Source organism: Saccopteryx leptura, chromosome 3, assembly GCF_036850995.1.
Source record: "Saccopteryx leptura isolate mSacLep1 chromosome 3, mSacLep1_pri_phased_curated, whole genome shotgun sequence".
In the NCBI taxonomy this organism is placed as follows: domain Eukaryota; kingdom Metazoa; phylum Chordata; class Mammalia; order Chiroptera; family Emballonuridae; genus Saccopteryx; species Saccopteryx leptura.
Genome location: NC_089505.1, coordinates 66,798,535 through 66,815,377, shown reverse-complemented (window position 1 = coordinate 66,815,377; position 16,843 = coordinate 66,798,535). Strand labels below are relative to the sequence as shown.

General features: G+C 51.0%; 3 protein-coding genes across 3 annotated transcripts; 2 read left to right on the top strand and 1 right to left on the bottom strand.

Moving 5' to 3' along the window:
- Nucleotides 1-5,009: 5,009 nt before the first annotated feature.
- On the bottom strand, nt 5,010-6,604 carry FGF21 (fibroblast growth factor 21). The gene is made up of 3 exons (XM_066371899.1): nt 6,211-6,604; nt 5,912-6,015; nt 5,010-5,405 (listed from the first exon to the last, which is right to left on the bottom strand). Exons 1-3 carry the CDS (start codon nt 6,434-6,436, stop codon nt 5,115-5,117), a joined length of 621 nt encoding a protein of 206 aa, XP_066227996.1. The 5' UTR covers nt 6,437-6,604; the 3' UTR covers nt 5,010-5,114.
- A 2,107-nt stretch (nt 6,605-8,711) lies between these two features.
- On the top strand, nt 8,712-12,185 carry FUT1 (fucosyltransferase 1 (H blood group)). Its single transcript, XM_066373929.1, is given in 5 exon segments — nt 8,712-9,204; nt 9,762-10,082; nt 10,085-10,258; nt 10,261-10,622; nt 10,624-12,185. Coding segments are annotated over 5 exon segments (1,140 nt in total). The 5' UTR covers nt 8,712-9,182; the 3' UTR covers nt 10,885-12,185.
- A 1,200-nt stretch (nt 12,186-13,385) lies between these two features.
- Nucleotides 13,386-16,816, top strand: IZUMO1 (izumo sperm-oocyte fusion 1). Its single transcript, XM_066373928.1, has 9 exons — nt 13,386-13,760; nt 14,116-14,190; nt 14,531-14,617; nt 14,878-14,898; nt 15,180-15,260; nt 15,448-15,548; nt 15,756-15,909; nt 16,231-16,462; nt 16,679-16,816. Exons 1-9 carry the CDS (start codon nt 13,427-13,429, stop codon nt 16,812-16,814), a joined length of 1,221 nt encoding a protein of 406 aa, XP_066230025.1. The 5' UTR covers nt 13,386-13,426; the 3' UTR covers nt 16,815-16,816.
- Nucleotides 16,817-16,843: the final 27 nt, after the last annotated feature.

Below are 16,843 nucleotides of genomic sequence, written 5' to 3'. Positions count from 1 at the left end.
CTGTCCCTGTAAAAAAAAAAAAAAAAGAATTAATCATTACCAGAAGAATAAACAGTGTGAACAGTTGTTTCCATACACCAAAGCTCTTCTGACATAAAAAGATTTTACTATAATCTTTTCAACACATGGTGCTGGGAAGACTGAATACTCACATGCTAGAGAACAAAGAGGGACCCTTCCTTTCCACATCATGTAAAAATTAACTCAAATTAAACCAGGGACCTAAATGTAAGGCCTACAACTATAAAACCCTTAGAAAAAAGCTTCTTTTAGCAGAAAAGCTTCAAGCCATCGAATTTGGCAATGCTTTCCTGGATATGACAACAAAAACACAGGCAACAAAATTAAAAACAGATAAATTGGACTACCTTAAAATTGGAAACTTACACTGTAAATCAAGGGACACAGCAGTAAACCTATGGAGAAGGAGAAAATATTTGCAAGTCATCTATCTGATAAGGGGTTAATGGCCTGAATATATAAGGTGCTTTTACAACTCAACCACAACAAAAACCAAGTAACCTGATTTAAAAAATGGGCAAAGGGCCCCGGCTGGGTTGCTCTGTTGGTTGGAGCTTTGTCCCAAAGCGCAGAGGTCGCGGGTTCGCTCCTCTGTGCAGCTTCTGCAGAGAACCGTATAGGGTTGTATTAGTCAGAGCTCTAGGGAGAAACGACCAATAGGAGAACAGACATACATATGAGGTAGCTAAGTAGGAAAACTCAGGAAGTAGAATTGTGGTGGCCAGAGGCTAGAAGAGGGGGGTTATTGTTTGATGGGTACAGAGGTTCAGTTTTGTAAGATGAAAAAGTTCTGGGGACCGGTTGCACAGTAATGTGAATAAACTCAATGCTATGAAACTGTACACTTAACAATGGTTGAAATGGGGAAATTTCATGTTGTGTGTATTTGATCATAATATTTTTTTAAAAAAGATCGTGAACTGTTGTTTTTCTCTGACAGTTCTACACTATGGTTACTGTGCGGGGGGGGGGGGGGCTGCCTAGTGTTGTTCAATGTTTCTCATGGTACATGCCACGTGCCTAGTTCCCTCGTAAATTTTGTGACTTTGGATTATGAACTTATTCATGACTTCCTCTGTGTTATCTGAGTTGAGTGGCATCTGTCCAGAGAGACCTTTGCTTTGGCCAGAAGTCCTGGAGCTGTCACCAGTCCAACTGCTATTCCATCAGCTTCCCTGCTATGCCAAGCCTCAGCCATCCAGTGTGACCTCATACCCATTCCACGTGAGACTGGTCAGGTGGTTACACAATTTTCAAAAATATTTTTTCCCCTTTATTTCCCCCCATCCAGAGCCCAGACATAAACAGGAGATCCCCCCTGAAGTTTTCTTAGTGCAGTTTGGTGGATTTTTCTTTTTATTATTGCGGTGAGAGACACACAACAATGAATATTTTAACTCTTTCTTTCTTTCTTTCTTTCTTTCTTTCTTTCTTTCTTTCCTTTTTTTTACAGAGACAGAGAGAAAGTCAGAGAGAGGGATAGACAAGGACAGACAGACAGGAATGGAGAGATGAGAAGCATCAATCATTAGTTTTTTGTTGAGCACTGCAACACCTTAGTTGTTCATTGATTGCTTTCTCATATGTGCCTTGACCGCAGGCCTTCAACAGACTGAGTGACCCCTTGCTCGAGCCAGCAACCTTGGGTCCCAGCTGGTGAGCTTTTGCTCAAACCAGATGAGCCGGCGCTCAAGCTGGTGACTTTGGGGTCTTGAACCTGGGTCCTTGGCATCCCAGTCCGATGCTCTATCCACTGCGCCACCACCTGGTCAGGCCCGCTCTTTCTTTCTTTCTTTCTTTCTTTCTTTCTTTCTTTCTTTCTTTCTTTCTTTCTTTCTCTTTTTTTTTCAGAGACAGAGAGTCAGAGAGAGGGATAGACAGGGATAGACAGACAGGAACTGAGAGATGAGAAGCATCAATCATTAGTTTTTTTTGTTTGTTTGTTTGTTTTTTTGTATTTTTCTGAAGCTAGAAACCGGAAGAGACAGTCAGACAGACTCCCGCCATGTGCCCGACCGGGATCCACCCGGCACGCCCACCAGGGGGCGATGCTCTGCCCCTCTGGGGCGTCGCTCTGCCACGACCAGAGCCACTCTAGTGCCTGGGGCAGAGGCCAAGGAGCCATCCCCAGCGCCCGGGCCATCTTTGCTCCAGTGGAGCCTCGGCTGCGGGAGGGGAAGAGAGAGACAGAGAGGAAGGAGAGGGGGAGGGGTGGAGAAGCAAATGGGCGCTTCTCCTGTGTGCCCTGGCCGGGAATCGAACCCAGGACTTCCACACGCCAGGCCGACGCTCTACCACTGAGCCAACCGGCCAGGGCAATCATTAGTTTTTTGTTGCACATTGCAACACCTTAGTTGTTCATTGATTGCTTTCTCATATGTGCCTTGACCGCGGGCCTTCAGCAGACCGAGTAACCCCTTGCTTGAGCCAGCGACCTTGGGTCCTAGCTGGTGAGCTTTTGCTCAAACCAGATGAGCCCTGCGCTCAATCTGGCAACCTCGGGGTCTCGAACCTGGGTCCTTGGCATCCCAGTCTGACGCTCTATCCACTGCGCCACCGCCTGGTCAGGCCCTTCCTTCTTTCCTTCCTTTCTTTCTCCCTCTCTCTCTCTCTCTCTCTCTCCCTCCCTCCATCCCCTCTATCCCCTCCCTCCCTCCTTCCCTCCCTCCCTCCTTTCTTCCTTCCTTCCTTCCTTTTTCTTTCTTTCTTTCTCTCTTTCTTTCTTTTTTTCCTCTCTCTTTCTTCTCCTTTCTTTCTTCTTTCCTTCCTTTCTTCTTTCTTTCTTTCATTCCTTCCTTCCCTCCCTCCCTCCCTTCCTCTCTCCTTTCTTCCTTCCTTCCTTTCTCTCTCTCTCTCTCTCTCTCTTTCTTTCTTTCTTCTGGTGGTGCTGGGGGGTGCACCTGGAGATTTATCCTTCTTCTTACGAGCTCATCTATACATTTCAAAGTGGCTACAGCATGGATATTTTTGACAGGAGTAACTTTAACTTGACATAATTTTGAACTTACAGAAAAGTTTCAAGCCTTGTGCAGAGAACTCCATACATTCTTTATCTGGGCTCCCCAATTCTCGCTATTCATGCCCTCTGTTTGTTCTCTTGGTCACTCTCTATCTTTAAATATTATATAACTACATTTCCAGAAACATTTGAGAAAACATTGGTGGTACCATGTCCCTTTGTCCCTAAATACTTCAATGTGCTTTTGCTAAGGAGGACATTCCTCTTTTTTTAAATTTCTTTAGATTTTATTTATTCATTTTAGAGAGAAGAGAGGAAAAGAAGGGGGGAGGAGCAGGAAACCTCAACTCCAATATGTGCCTTGACCAGGCGAGCCTGAGTTTCGAACTGATGACCTTAGCATTCCAGGTCGATGCTTCATCCACTGCGCCATCACAGGTCAGGCAGGACATTCTTTTTAATAACCACAATACAATGATTAGAATCAGAAATTTTAACATGGAGAAATTAGTACTATCTAATGTGTAGAACACAGTCAAGCATCAGCCAGTGCCTTGTGAATGTCCAGGGTGGGGAGTGGGCTCCCCCATACACTGCACTGTGTGAAGCTGTCTCTCCAGTCTCCGGTCTGTGAACAACTCCTCCACCTTTTTCTTTCTTGGCCTTGACACTTTCAAAGAGTCAAGGCCAGTTTTTGGCAGCATGTCCCTTGATTGAGATTTGCTTGACTTTTCCTCGTCAGATTCAGGTTCGGCTGCATGGTTTCTGCGTTCCTAAATCCCATCCCCTCTCCCCACCAAAAATCCCACACAGAGCCAGCAGGAGAGCGAAAGGTCACAGAGAGCGTCTTCCCCAAAGCCAGCTGGCCATGGAGCCCCACAAACCCTGAAGTATAAGTGGGAGAGGCCAAGCCAGCACTGTTCCAGGGAGAACAGGAGACCAGAGACCCTGGGGGAGAGGGTGTCTGAGAACAGCAGCAGTGGTTGTGTCAGTCATAGTGTGTGTGTGTGTGTGTGTGTGTGTGTGTGTGTGTGTGTGTGTGTGTGTGTGTGTGTTAGAGAGAGAGAGAGAGAGAGAGATTTCACAGGCTCCAATTAGTATGTGACTGTAGGAAGCTATGGGAAGTCAGAAGATGCTGGCATGGTCTTGATCCCCAGAGATCTCAGAATAACTCAACAGAATCTCTCTTTTAGAAGGATAAAACTCCATATTAAAAAAAGAAACTTATTGAAATATATTGGACATATAACGTTGTGTAAACTTAAGGTGTGGGTCATGTTAACTTGATACATTTATATATTGTAATACGATTGCCATTGTAGTGATCAGTGATCAGTGTAAGCTCTCGTAAAAGTATGTCCTTGATAGTTATTATACTCCAAAGTCCATGAGCACCTGGATGGATGTATTCAGATCTTCAAGTCTTTTTTCAGAGACCCAGGACTCCCCACCTCAATCCCCATACCCTCAGACCAAATCTCTGGGCCCCAGCCCTTCCTCCCTCAGACTAGGGGGTCCAGGTTCTAGGTTCCTATTCCCCTGTTCTCCTGGGCCTCACATGTCCATATGTGCAGCCCTCTGATCCCTCAAGACCCAGGGTGCCATCCAACATCAAAAACACCCCGAAGATCCAAAAGTCCTTGTCCTAGTCTAAGGACCAAGATGTATTCCCATTTCTAGTGCTAAATGAACCCAGAAAACTACATTTCCCATGAGGCTATGGGCCTGTAGTGTCATTAGAAATAATCCCCTGCTTCAAAAGGAATCTGTCTGTTATTGAGGTACCACTGAGAAATAGTTCCACAACATTAACTAGAGGTTGGAGGTAGAGTGAGTGGGAATAAGTTCTGTCCTGTCAAAGCAGGGATAGTCCATAGTCCCTGGGGACACTTCATGGGAACAGAAAACTGAGGCCCAGGGAGGCTGGACTTTCTCCCATCCTCTCAGCAGGGGGCTTTGGGGATCAATAGCAGCAGGAGAAGCAGATTCCATTTCTGTCCTCAAACACTCACACATGCTCACTCCAATCCTTCTTTTAGACTCTTTATTATTCCAAGTAAGAAAAATAAAAATATAAATAAAATAAATAACCCAATAAATAAAGAAGAGATCCAAAAATAAACAGCCTATGGCTTCAGGAAGTGTAGCTGGGGCTTTGGCCCTGCGAAGGCCACACCATGCTCAGGGGGTCTGAGGAGTCCACGTTGGGAGGGTAAGGGGCCGGGAGCCCTGCAGGCTCTGGGGGCACCAGGGGCAGGCCTGGCAGCGGCAGGAAGCGGGAGGGTCCCTGGTGGGGCGGGTGCCAGGATGGGGAGTTGTGGGCTGGCAGGCGGAGAGGGAGGCCTCGAGCCTCAGACTGGTAGACATTGTACCCGTCCTCAAGAAGCAGCTCCCGGAAGCTGCAGGCCTCGGGGTCGAAGTGGAGCTGAGGGGACAAGAATAGAGATCAGAGACACCTGCACACCTCCCGCTGCAGGACCCAGGGGTCCAGGCCTCCCACCCCAACCTCTAGGACATTCCTGGGCAGTCCTGCAAGGCCCACTTTCTATCCCCACTTCAGAAAGAGGAACATTCCAGCCCTGGAAACAGTCAAGGCTTTCTGAGACCAAGCAGGGAAGTCTGGCTACCACCTAAGGTCATGGTCACTGACTGTACAGGCTCCCTGAGTTGTGAGACACAAAACGCAGTCTCTTAGGCCACTCTGTCATTCACAGACCTCGAGACTTGGGCCAATGTTGTCACTGCTTAAGCCTTAGTTTTCCTTCTTGCAAAAATTGATAACAACAGCCCCACTTTTACGGGTTTCAGTGAGGTCGGGCTATGCAGAGAGCACAGAACCAAGCCTCGCTTAGGCCACAGTTGCTGGACATGGTATCCAGGTGGTGAAGGTGATAGGAGGATGAATCTGAGGAGGGCATCCCGGAAACTCACCGATCCATACAGTGTCCCATCTGGCCCCTGGCACAGGAACCTGGATGTCTTGACTCCCATGACTTGAATGACACCTGGCTTTAGGGCTTTCAGTTCCAAGAGACCTGAGGGAAGATAGTGATCAGAGACTCCTACAGCCTTTTCCCAGGCCCCTCCACCCTCAGACCCAGGAATATGGGGTCCTAGCCTCTCCTCTGTCAAACCCAGGAGTCCTGCCCTCAGCCCCTTCTTCTTCAGACCCAGAGTCCAGGGCCCCCAGCCCCTCCCCCGTTAGGTCCAGGCTCTGCCCCTACACTCACTTTCCGGACTCTGGTGGGCAGCCCCCACCACTGTGCCATCAGCTCTGATCTCCAGGTGGGCCTCTGTATCCTGGACGTCATCTGTGTAAAGGTACCGCTGCCGGACTTGGTCCCCAAATTGGAGGAGGGGGTTGGAGTCTGGGATTGGGTGTGCCTGGCAGTCTCCCAGCAGGACAGCTAGCACAGGAAACCACAGTCCCAAGAATCTGGCCTTGTCCCAGCCCATCAATGGCTTGTGTCCTCAAACAAGATCTGGAGACTGCAGTTTGAAGTGCTGAAGGGTCTAGATTCTGTTTCAGATCCTGTTCGGCTAGGAAAGTAGATTCATGAATTGCTGCTCAGGTAGTCCAAATGCCTGGGTCCTTCTGCATGTGGATTCCCAGCTGATGGGACACTCAAGTCTCTAGGGATAAATGTAGAAGTTCCAGAATTTATATCCAGACAGACCCGCCCAATCACCTTCTACGCCTGACCTGTGATATTTGACCCACTTGGCAGGAGCAAGGATTCCACCGTGGCCAGGTCAGCCTGAACGGATGATGCAATCAGGGGGTCCTTCCAGCTGGAGGCCCGGACTCCTGAGGCTGAGGGGGGAGGGGCTGGGCGGCCTGGACTCCTGGTTCTGAGGGGGGCAGGACTGGGGGGCCTGGACTTCTGGGTCTGAGGGAGGAGGGGCTAGGGGCCTGTAAACTGTCAGCCTCTCACAATGACTGTTGCAGATTGTGTCTCATAACTAGAGTTCTTCATTCACCTGAATTTCTAGGTTTTGGGGTTCAGACACAGATTCTTCACTCCTCAGGAAATCAGCAAATGCCACATGACCAAAGTGTCCTCCACAAGGAAACTGGTAAACTGGCCCAGAAGTCTCTCACCTGGCTGAGAGCCAACCTCCAATTTCAATCTCACCAACCCTTGCTCAGAAGCTGGTATACCAAACATCCAGGCCTTTTCCGCTTCTCTGATGCAGTACTGGTGCTTTTTTCACTAAAGAAGCTACCTCAGGGCCCTGGCTGTATGGCACAGCGGTAGAGCATCGGCCCAGTGTGTGGAAGTCCTGGGTTTGATTCCCAGCCAGGGCACACAGGAGAAGCACCCATCTGCTTCTCCCCCTCTCCCCCCTCTCCTTCCTCTCTGTCTCTCTCTTCCCCTCCTGCAGCCAAGGCTCCATTGAAGCAAAGTTGGCCCCGGCACTGAAGATGGCTCCATGGCCTCCTCCTCAGGAGCTAGAATGGCTCCTGTTACAGCAGAGCAATGCCCCAGACAAAGCATCGACCCCTAGTGGTCATACCGGGTAGATCCTGGTCCGGTGCATGCTAGTCTGTCTGTCTGCGCCTCCACTCCCCCCTTCTCACTTTGAGGGAAAAAAACCCCCAAAGCCCCAGGTCCAGACAAGATGCTCCCAGAATAGCCTGGGTGGGAGGGTGGAAGGGGGTGGTCTGTAACTTGGAGTTGGCAGGTGAGCCAGGCTCCAGAGAAGGAAGTTGGACCCAAGAGCTCAAAGGGAGGGAAGGTGGGCAATTTCTTGGAAGCTAAGGGTGAAGAGATTGGAAAGGAGCAAGGTGCCGGAGGCCTGGACCTTTCTTAGTCTAAGGACTCCCAGCCCCGCCCTGGGTCTGGAGGATTTATGATCAACTATCTAGACTCTAGAGCAGTGGTCCCCAACCTTTTTTGGACCACAGACTGGTTTAATGTCAGAAAACATTTTCACCGACCGGCCTTTAGGGTGGGAGGGATAAATGTATCACGTGACCGAGACAAGCATCAAGAGTGAGTCTTAGACAGATGTAACAGAGGGAATCTGGTCATTTTTTAAAAATAAAACATTGTTTAGACTTAAATATAAATAAAACAGAAATAATGTAAGTTATTTATTCTTTTTCTGCGGACCGGTACCGGTCCGCGGCCCGGGGGTTGGGGACCACTGATCTAGAGAGTCGAGTCAAATTCCTGAGTCTTCGGTTCATTGAATGACAGTGGTCAGACTGCTGAGGCCAGTGGGTGAGGTGGGGTGGCACCTTCAGCAATGGAAGCTTCTTTCCTATTGTTGAGCGTAGGCTTTTGTTCCTGCGCTGGGCTCTGAGCTCCGGCCTCTGCGACAGGCAAAAAGAGCTCTTCCACTCTGGCTTTCAGTCCTCAGGAGAGACTGCCCTCGGGACGCGCCCGCCTGGAAAGCAGCAGCTGGGCGTCGGACCCTAGACTCTCCCCGCGGGAGAGACTGCGGGCCGCGACTCTCGGATCTGTCGGTGGACCGCGGGGGGAGGAGGGGGATGTGGGGGTCAGCGGCCTCTGGTGGGCGCGAGGACACCCTCATGTCGGATTCTGGGCGCTGGGGGAGGCTTTTCATCCGCTTCTGGGCAGCCTGGCCAACAGGTTCTCCACCCCCCCCCCCAGGGAGAACGCGTCCCGGGAGGAGAACGGCCCTCCTCGCCGGGACTTGGGTGCGGCCCCACCTCAAGCGGCTGGGGCGAGGCTGGGCTGGGAGCATCCAGGTACTCGGGAGAGATGGCAAACCCAGGCTCCGGAGGGGAAGAGGGAGCGAGAGGTTGAGGGACCGGATCGCCCAGGTCCAGCATGGCATCTGGGCGCTACGTCTCCAAGTGCACCGAAGGAAGCGGCCCCTGGGTGGACAGGTAGGCTGCCCGGGACGCAGCCCTCCTGCTGGCCAATGCCGAGGAGAAGGGGCCTGTCCCCGGAGGGCTGGGTCTGAAGACTACCAGCCTAGCCTTGGGCTCAGGGGACGGGCGGGGCTCAGCCTCGCAGCCACCTGTCAGGCCGGCGGAAGGTGGAGGCTATGAACTAGCGGACCGCGCCCACTCTCCTTCCTCCTGGGGTTCTGGTTGCCTTCTGAAGGAGGAGGCGTGGAGGGGAGGACTGCTGGGTCTGGGAACCTGGAGCTTGTCGTTCGGGGGCGGCCGGATGTAGACTCTTCTTGGGGACAAGTGCACTCAGGCTGCACTAAGCCGACCGTGTATATGCCGCTCTCCAGGAACTCAGGTGAGTGGGAAGTGAGGAGAATCCAAACCCAGGAACCACACTTCTAACCTCTAACCCCCTCTGACGAGGGAAGTCTCCTCCATCCCCATTTCCCAGCTCCTGCTCCTCCTAGGGGAATCAGGGAATCGAGATCTCTTATCAGTCCTGGGCCTCCAGCCTCTCACGGTCTGTTTGGCCTGTCCTTCCTGTCACTTCTCTGGTGGATTCTGCCCCTCACACACCTGTACACCTGAGAAAGGAGTTGGTGGGATGCAATCCAACTTCAGTGGGCCTTACAGGTGGGGATAGTGAGATTGCAAGCTGTGGGGACAAGGTGTTGGACCCGGGACCACAGCTATCTTGGAAACCACCAATTTTCACCATCTCACATCCCCCTCTGCCCGAATTCCAAACCTCCAGCTTCTCCCCCTTCAGACCCAGGAATCCTGGACACTGATCCCTTTTCCCCTCAGATCTCGAGTCCAAACCCTTAGCCCCCTCATTCCTCCGGGGTGCCCCTCCCTGACAGTCTCCCCCAGGCTCTGAGCTTCTGCTAACTCACCTTTTGTCCCCTGCAGCCATGTGGACCCTTAGCCGCCATCGCCTCTGTCTGACATTTCTGCTAATCTGTGTTTTCTCAACAATCCTCTTCCTCCACATCTATCAAGACATCTTTCATAATGGGCTGGACCTCTCAGTCCTATTTGCAGACGAACCGCTGCTGACTGCCCCAGTGGCCATATTCTGCCTGTCAGGCACTCCGATGAATCTCAACACCTCCTCTTTTTGTCCCAAGCACCCTGCCTCCCTCTTAGGAACCTGGACTATCTCCCCCGAAGGCCGGTTTGGTAATCAGATGGGCCAGTATGCTACTCTATTAGCCCTGGCCCAGCTCAACGGCCCCAGGCCTTCATCCAGCCCGCCATGCACGCTGCCCTGGCCCCAGTGTGCTGCATCACCCTGCCCGTGCTGGCCCCTGAGGTAGACAGCCGCTCGCCTTGGCGGGAGTTGCTCCTGCATGACTGGATGTTGGAGGAGTATGTCCACTTGGAGGATCTTTTCCTGAAACTCACTGGCTTCCCTGCTCCTGGACCTTCTTCTATCATCTCCGGGAACAGATCCGGAGTGAGTTCACCCTGCATGATCACCTTCGGGAAAAAGCCCAAAGTTTCCTGAGACAGCTCTGCTTGCCCCGCATTGGGCACCTCCCACGCACTTTCGTGGGTGTCCATGTGCTCTGTGAGGACTATCTGAAGGTTATGCCCCAACGCTGGAAGGGTGTGGTGGGTAATAGCGCCTACCTCCAGCAGGCCATGGACTGGTTCCGGGCAAGGCATAAAACCCCCATCTTTGTGGTTACCAGTAACGGCATGGAATGGTGCTGGGAAAACATTAACACTTCCCAGGGAGATGTTATCTTTGCTGGCGAAGGGCAGGAGGGGCTCACAGGAGAGTGACTTTGCACTGCTCATGCAGTGTGACCACACCATCATGACCATTGGCACTTTTGGCTTCTGGGCCGCCCATCTGGCTGGTGGAGACACGGTTTACCTAGCCAACTTCACCTTGCCTAACTCCAGCTTCCTCAAGATCTTCAAACCCGAGGCTGCCTTCCTGCCTGCGTGGGTGGACATAACTGCAGACCTGTCTCCACTCCAGAAATTGCCATGGGGTTTTTTTCTAATAGGCTGGTCAGCCTAGGGCCAGCATTAGGCATCTTCAGAGGCCTTGCGGCTTCTGGAGAAGCCTGTGGTGGTCCTGCAGCAGGTGGGCACCCATTTCTAGAGTGATTTTACCTGACTAGACTTTGAGAGAAAGAGAGGCTTCTAGCAATGACCTAAACATTCTAGAACCAGCAGAAAATATTTTCATGATGACTGGCAGTGTCTGGGGAGGCTCAGACAGTTCTACAAGGCACAGTGGCCACCTGTAGTTCCCAGGCCATATCCAAAGTACTTCTAGATCCCCCCCACCCCCGCCACCCAGGAATTAGGGACTTCCCTGCTGTAGTGTTGACTATTTGGGTCTTCTCTAGAAGAGATGTTTCTCTTCTCTTGGGTCCTCAGGACTAGTGGGTGTGCTAGAGCAAGTACTTGTCAATTACCCTTTTTATGTGTCTGGAATGCTTCTAGATGGGGGATTTTCCCTAAAGAGGGCCAGCTTAATGCCTGTGAAGAACACTGCAGGGCCCTTCCAGAGGGTTGGGGGTCTTGGAATTCTGGATAATTTTGGTGAAGAGTTGAACAAAGGCAGAATCAGAAACTCAACACCACCACTGCCAGAAAGATCAATGGAAGAAAAACTGTGTAGCTGGGGCAGTCTGTGAGAAGAGTGGAAGTCTCTCTAACCTCTCAGTCCCTGAAAGAAACCACAAAGACCTTTTCTGCCCAGCTGATAGGCTAAAACCTGGGAGGTAAAGATGAGGATGGCTGCTGAAGTCTTGCTGCTTCTGGCTGCAAGACTTTCCAGAAATTTAAGGGGACTTTTTTTTTTTTTTTTAAGCTCAAAAACAGCCAAAGACAGGCAGCTCTGCATTTGGGTTGCCTCTCCCAATTAAGGACATTTCTTCCTCTGTGGCTAGGCTGCTGGGGAGATGGGATGGGTTTTCCCGAAGTCAGCTAGCATAAATGTGCCCTCTGGGCTTGTAGAAAGTCGTTGGTATTGTGTCCCTTGCCAAAACATTGTCTGCACTGAAGTCATAGAATGACTAAATCTGATTTTGGGCAAGTGAGGGGTAGAAATATTTGGGGTACACAGAACCTGGTCTGCCCTCATACCCAAGCAGGAGCATACCCTTGGCCAAGGTCAGGCTAAAGAGGATGGGATTTTGACTCAGATTCCAGAAGCTCTTTGATGCTTTCTGAAGGGGGTGATGGTAGATACTTTGTCACAGAATTGTCTAAAAACCTAAACCCATTTTCTAGTCTTCTCAGAGAGTTTTGGGAGACTATTATTTCCTATTCAGCTGCCGTAGGTGGGGTGAGGGAAGTATGAATTAAAAGTCCACAACACCAACCCCTGAGTTTGTAGGTTTTTTGGAGTCTTGTTTGTCTGTGTGTGTGTTAGGAGGGAAAATGCACAACTTCTAGAGACTCTTATGGCTCATGTATTAGGGTATTGTCCCTGCTCAGAGCAGGCAGCCTCTTGTTGCTCGACTTGTGGTCTCTGAGTCCCAGTACCTTTCCCCAGACTTTCAGTATTGGTCCCCAGACCTCACTCTGGGACCTTGACATTCAGACCCAGAGGCTGAGAGAGAAGGTGGAGGAGGAAGTGAGCTAATTCTTTTTTTTTTAATTGAATTTATTGGGGTGACATGGGTTAATACAATTATATAGGTTTCAGGTGTATAAATTTATAATACATTATCTATATATTGTATTGAGTTCACCATCCCAAGTCAGATCTCCTTCCCTCACTATTTATCCTTTCCAGACCCTCTTCTCCGACCCTCTTCTCCCTTCTTTACCTTTAGTGACCACTATACTATACTGTTATCGGTGCTGAGTAAAATTCTTGAACTACATTCCCCATAATGCTATGGGGTTGGCTGCGGTCATCTGCTAGGGAGAGACCTGGGGCCTTCTGGGAGTCGTAATCCCAGGGTTGAGCAGGACCTCTTCTAGTGTATTCGAGACTCATGGCTGGGTAGTGGGCATCCTGCGTCCTGGGGCTCAGGGAGGGAGGAAGCTGAAGGCCAGAATTCCTTTCCCCGTCTCTGGAAAGCCAGAGCAGATATAACATTCTCGATAGATGCTGGGAAGTTCTGGTCTAAAAAGTCGACCGCCTCTATGACATCAAGTCGCGATAGGCTGGGACTCCCTTTGTTGAGGTCCAATCAGACTCAGAGTTGGGTTTCTGGGCGGGGCCACAGGACCCCCACAGGGAATATCTTCTGGGAATTTGGGGGTTTCCGTAGGAAGCTGGAAGGCTGAGGCTGTGGTAGTACCCTGTAGATAGGGGTGAACCGTGACGTTGATTCCAGTCAAATGCTTTCCCTACCCTTCAACCAACCTCACCCTCGCCCTTAACAAAATCCTTAATTATAGTAGTGGGAAAATAGAGTGGAAGGACGGGCCCGGTCCTGCCCTCTCAAAGCCCTCATAACCTGGACTCGGCTCTTCAGCGAACCCTAGTGTTTGCGGGTACAAGACTGGAGTCAAGATCCAGCACCGCTGTGTAGACTGCATCGGGACTCGGTTTCCTAACGAGAAGTGTGCGCCCTGCAAATTGGGGGTCCATAATCATGGGGACGGGCATCTCTTCGTTTAGCGCTCACCTCCTCTTGGTTTGGGGTGAGAAGACTCCTCCCGCGGATCTGCGCGGATTGCGCACTATGGTCTCTACGAGGCCGCGGCTTCCTCTCCTGGTGGCGGCGCTGGCCAGCTGCCTGCTTCCTGCCCTGGGTTGTGTTATATGTGATACAGAGGTCAAGGAGGCGCTAAACTCCCTTGAGACGGATTACCTGCCTGGCCATCTAGTGGCTGAACATCACAAAAATTTGATGAAAAGGGTAACGCAGGCTGTGCAAGATTTCAAAGAACTACCGTTTGACGAGGATTCCTATATGGGGGCCGTTGGTGAGGGCAGGGAGAAGCCTGGACTCCTGGGTTCTGGGAAAAGAAGGGTCTGGGGATAAAACTGCTTGGTGCAGAGGGGAAAGGGCTGGGACAGAGTCTCCGGGATTCGGGAATGGAGCAGACTTGGGTACAGATTTCGGGGTTCCCCAGGTCTAGCAAATACTTTGTTCCAGTACTTACTCCTTATCCTGCTATTTTTATGCAATAAAACTACAACTCCCAGAAAGCTACGGGCGGATAATCCCTTAACCAGGCCTATCCTTGCCCAGTGACCCCATGGGTATTGTAGTTTCTAAGAACAGGTGAGCCAATGAGACAGTAACACTGGAATCTGGAGTTCCATCTCTCCCCACAGATGAGGCCACACTAGAAAAAGCTTCCTGGAGTTTGCTGAAGGATCTGAAACGCATCACGGACAGTGATGTAAAAGGTAAATGCTCAGAGTGGGCAGAGGAGGGGCTCCAGAAGTTATTGCTGATGATGCCTGCTCTGCAGGTCAGGCACTAGAGCCAGACTGCCTAGGTCCCATTCTTGGCTCTGTCACTTCTTAGCTGTGTGGCCTTGCAGCTTTGTCATCTCTAAAATGGAGACCATACACTGCTCTCATCCCAGTTGTCCCTTAGTCAGTGTTACGTGGTCATTCAGTTTCACTGTTCTTCCCTGAGAAGGCTGAAAAGCAGACTGCCTGGCTCTGCAGACAGGCAAACTTTCCATACCTCACAGCTGGAAGGGGGGGTGAGACCACCCTGCTCCATCCTGCTTCTTTCCAGGTGAGCTCTTCGTGAAGGAGCTGTTCTGGATGCTGAGCCTGCAAAAGGACACCTTTGCCAAATATGCTGCTCAGTTCCAAAAAGAGGGTGAGGGAAGGCGGGAGTCATGAACACCAACCAGCCCCCTCCTCCCACAGTGCAAGAGTCCTTGTCCCCAGTTCATTGCTTCTCCAAGTCCGGCCTTTCAGCTCTCCCAGCCCCCTTGTTCCTCAGACCCCAGGCGGAGAGCAGGCACCCAGGTCCTCCGCACTCAAACCCAGGAGCTCTAGCCCCAGCTTCTTTCTTTGCCCCTTCTCATTCCCTTTAACTTAAAAATCTGATTCTCTTTTTTTTCTCTTCCGATGCAGCTTTTTGTCCCAACAAATGTGGTGAGTCAGTATTATGAGAGCTGGTCCTCTCTTCCTCATCCCTGCAACTGTGAACACTCAGCCTTTCTCCTCCCCTTTTTGGGTCTCAGTGTTTCTTCATTTTCCATGTCTGAGAGGTTTCTGGGTCTCCAGTATTTCTTCTGTGCCAAAACCATCTTGGGGAGCACTCTTTCCTGGTTATATCCTGGCTTCCTACAGGGCTACCCTCTAGCCCCAACCTACCCTTTCCTTTTAGCCCCGCCTCTTAGTGGGCGACTATGATCTTGAGCCTGCTCCTTCAGGTATGATGTTGCAGACTCTGATCTGGTGCAGTAACTGCAAGAAGGAGGTTCACGCTTGTCGGAAGTCCTTGACTTGTGGGGGTAAGAGAGCTGGGTCCCGTTAGGAGGTGTTGGCGCAAAAGGGGTGGAGCCAGGGGAGTGATTGACTATAGAGCAGGCAGAGACTACAGTCAGCTGAAGAGAAAAGAGGGGGCTGACAGAGTGGAAGGGGGTTAAGGGAGGGTCAAGAGTCATAAAGGAGCATCCCATAGCGATCCTCTATCCCCAGAGCGCAGAGTCAAGGTCCATGAAATGGAAGACATGATCCTGGACTGTGAACTCAACTGGCATCGAGCCTCTCAAGGCCTGACTGATTACAACTTTTACAGGGTGGGGCCCTCCAACTCCGGTACCCTTGAACTCCAAGTCCATCAGGCCTGTGTGAACCCTGGGTCCACAGGCCTGCACCACAATTCCCATGACCCATGACCCACCACGTTTGGCTGCCATTGACCCCTGGGAACCCTATACCCTGCCCTGTACTCCCCCAATCCCTGAATTCCCCAGGCCTCTGTGACTTCTTGAGCTTGGGTCTAGGTTTGGAAGGACAAAGCTGAGACCTTGGTGTCCAAAGGGAAAGAGCCTACTCTGACCAAGACCATGGTAGAGCCGGAGGATGCGGGCACCTATCGCTGCCAGCTGAACACCGTGAAATCCAGTCCAGCCACGATCATCCTATTTCATGTCACAGGTCAGTGCTGGGGAATCGAGAGAAGTATGGGATTCAGGGTCCTGAGGTTGGGGGCGGTCTGCTTCAGGGATATGACCTATGGGAGAATAACTTCCTGCCGGGGGTGTGGTTTCAGGCCAGAAGGGTGTGATTTCCTGCCCTGGCTACTGCCACAAGATTCCCCTCTGAGTGTGTTCCGGTTACACGCAATTGGGGGGGGGGGGGTGTGATTGTCTCCTGGTGGGCTTGGGTTCTGAGGCGAGTTGGGGCAGGGAGAGCTTGCTTTGGCTGTGTGGGGCCTTTGTGCCTTCCCAGGACTATTCCTTCCTCCTCTTCTATCAGTGTTGCCTAAAAGAATCGTGGAGGAGACACAGTCATCATACATCCCTAGCCCGGGTGAGATGGCCACAGATGAACTGACTTGGGCTCCCACCAACTCATCTACAACTGTCCAGTCTTCACCATCACAGTCTCCACCATCACAGTCTCCAACTGTGGAGAAGACAACAAGACGACTCCTGGTTGGAGTGCTAACCTGGGGCTTTGTGGTGCTGATAGCCAGCATTGTCATCTTGTGAGCTTTCCGTTGAGAAAGACAGGGCTTGGAGTGAAGGGTGGGACTTAAGTGCAGAGTGGGTCTGAGAGCTGGCCTTCCACTGGGGATGGGGTTTAGAAAACAGGTTGGGGCTTACCTAAGAGCAGAAAGCTTGAATAATTCCTAGAATAAGAACAAATATAGGAAGGCTGTGATCTGATCTGGTTCTGCTATTTGCCTTCCTCACTCTCCCAGTATACTTTGCTATTGGTCCGAGAAGAATCCTCGATTCTTCATAGAGTCCATAAAGTCCTGGTTCAGCAGGGGCAAGAAAGCTGCTCAGAGCTCCCAGGTTCCAGAGAAAAAGGCCAAAAAATCAAGAAGCCAATAAAGATTTATCTGGTTGTCTAAGTATCTGTT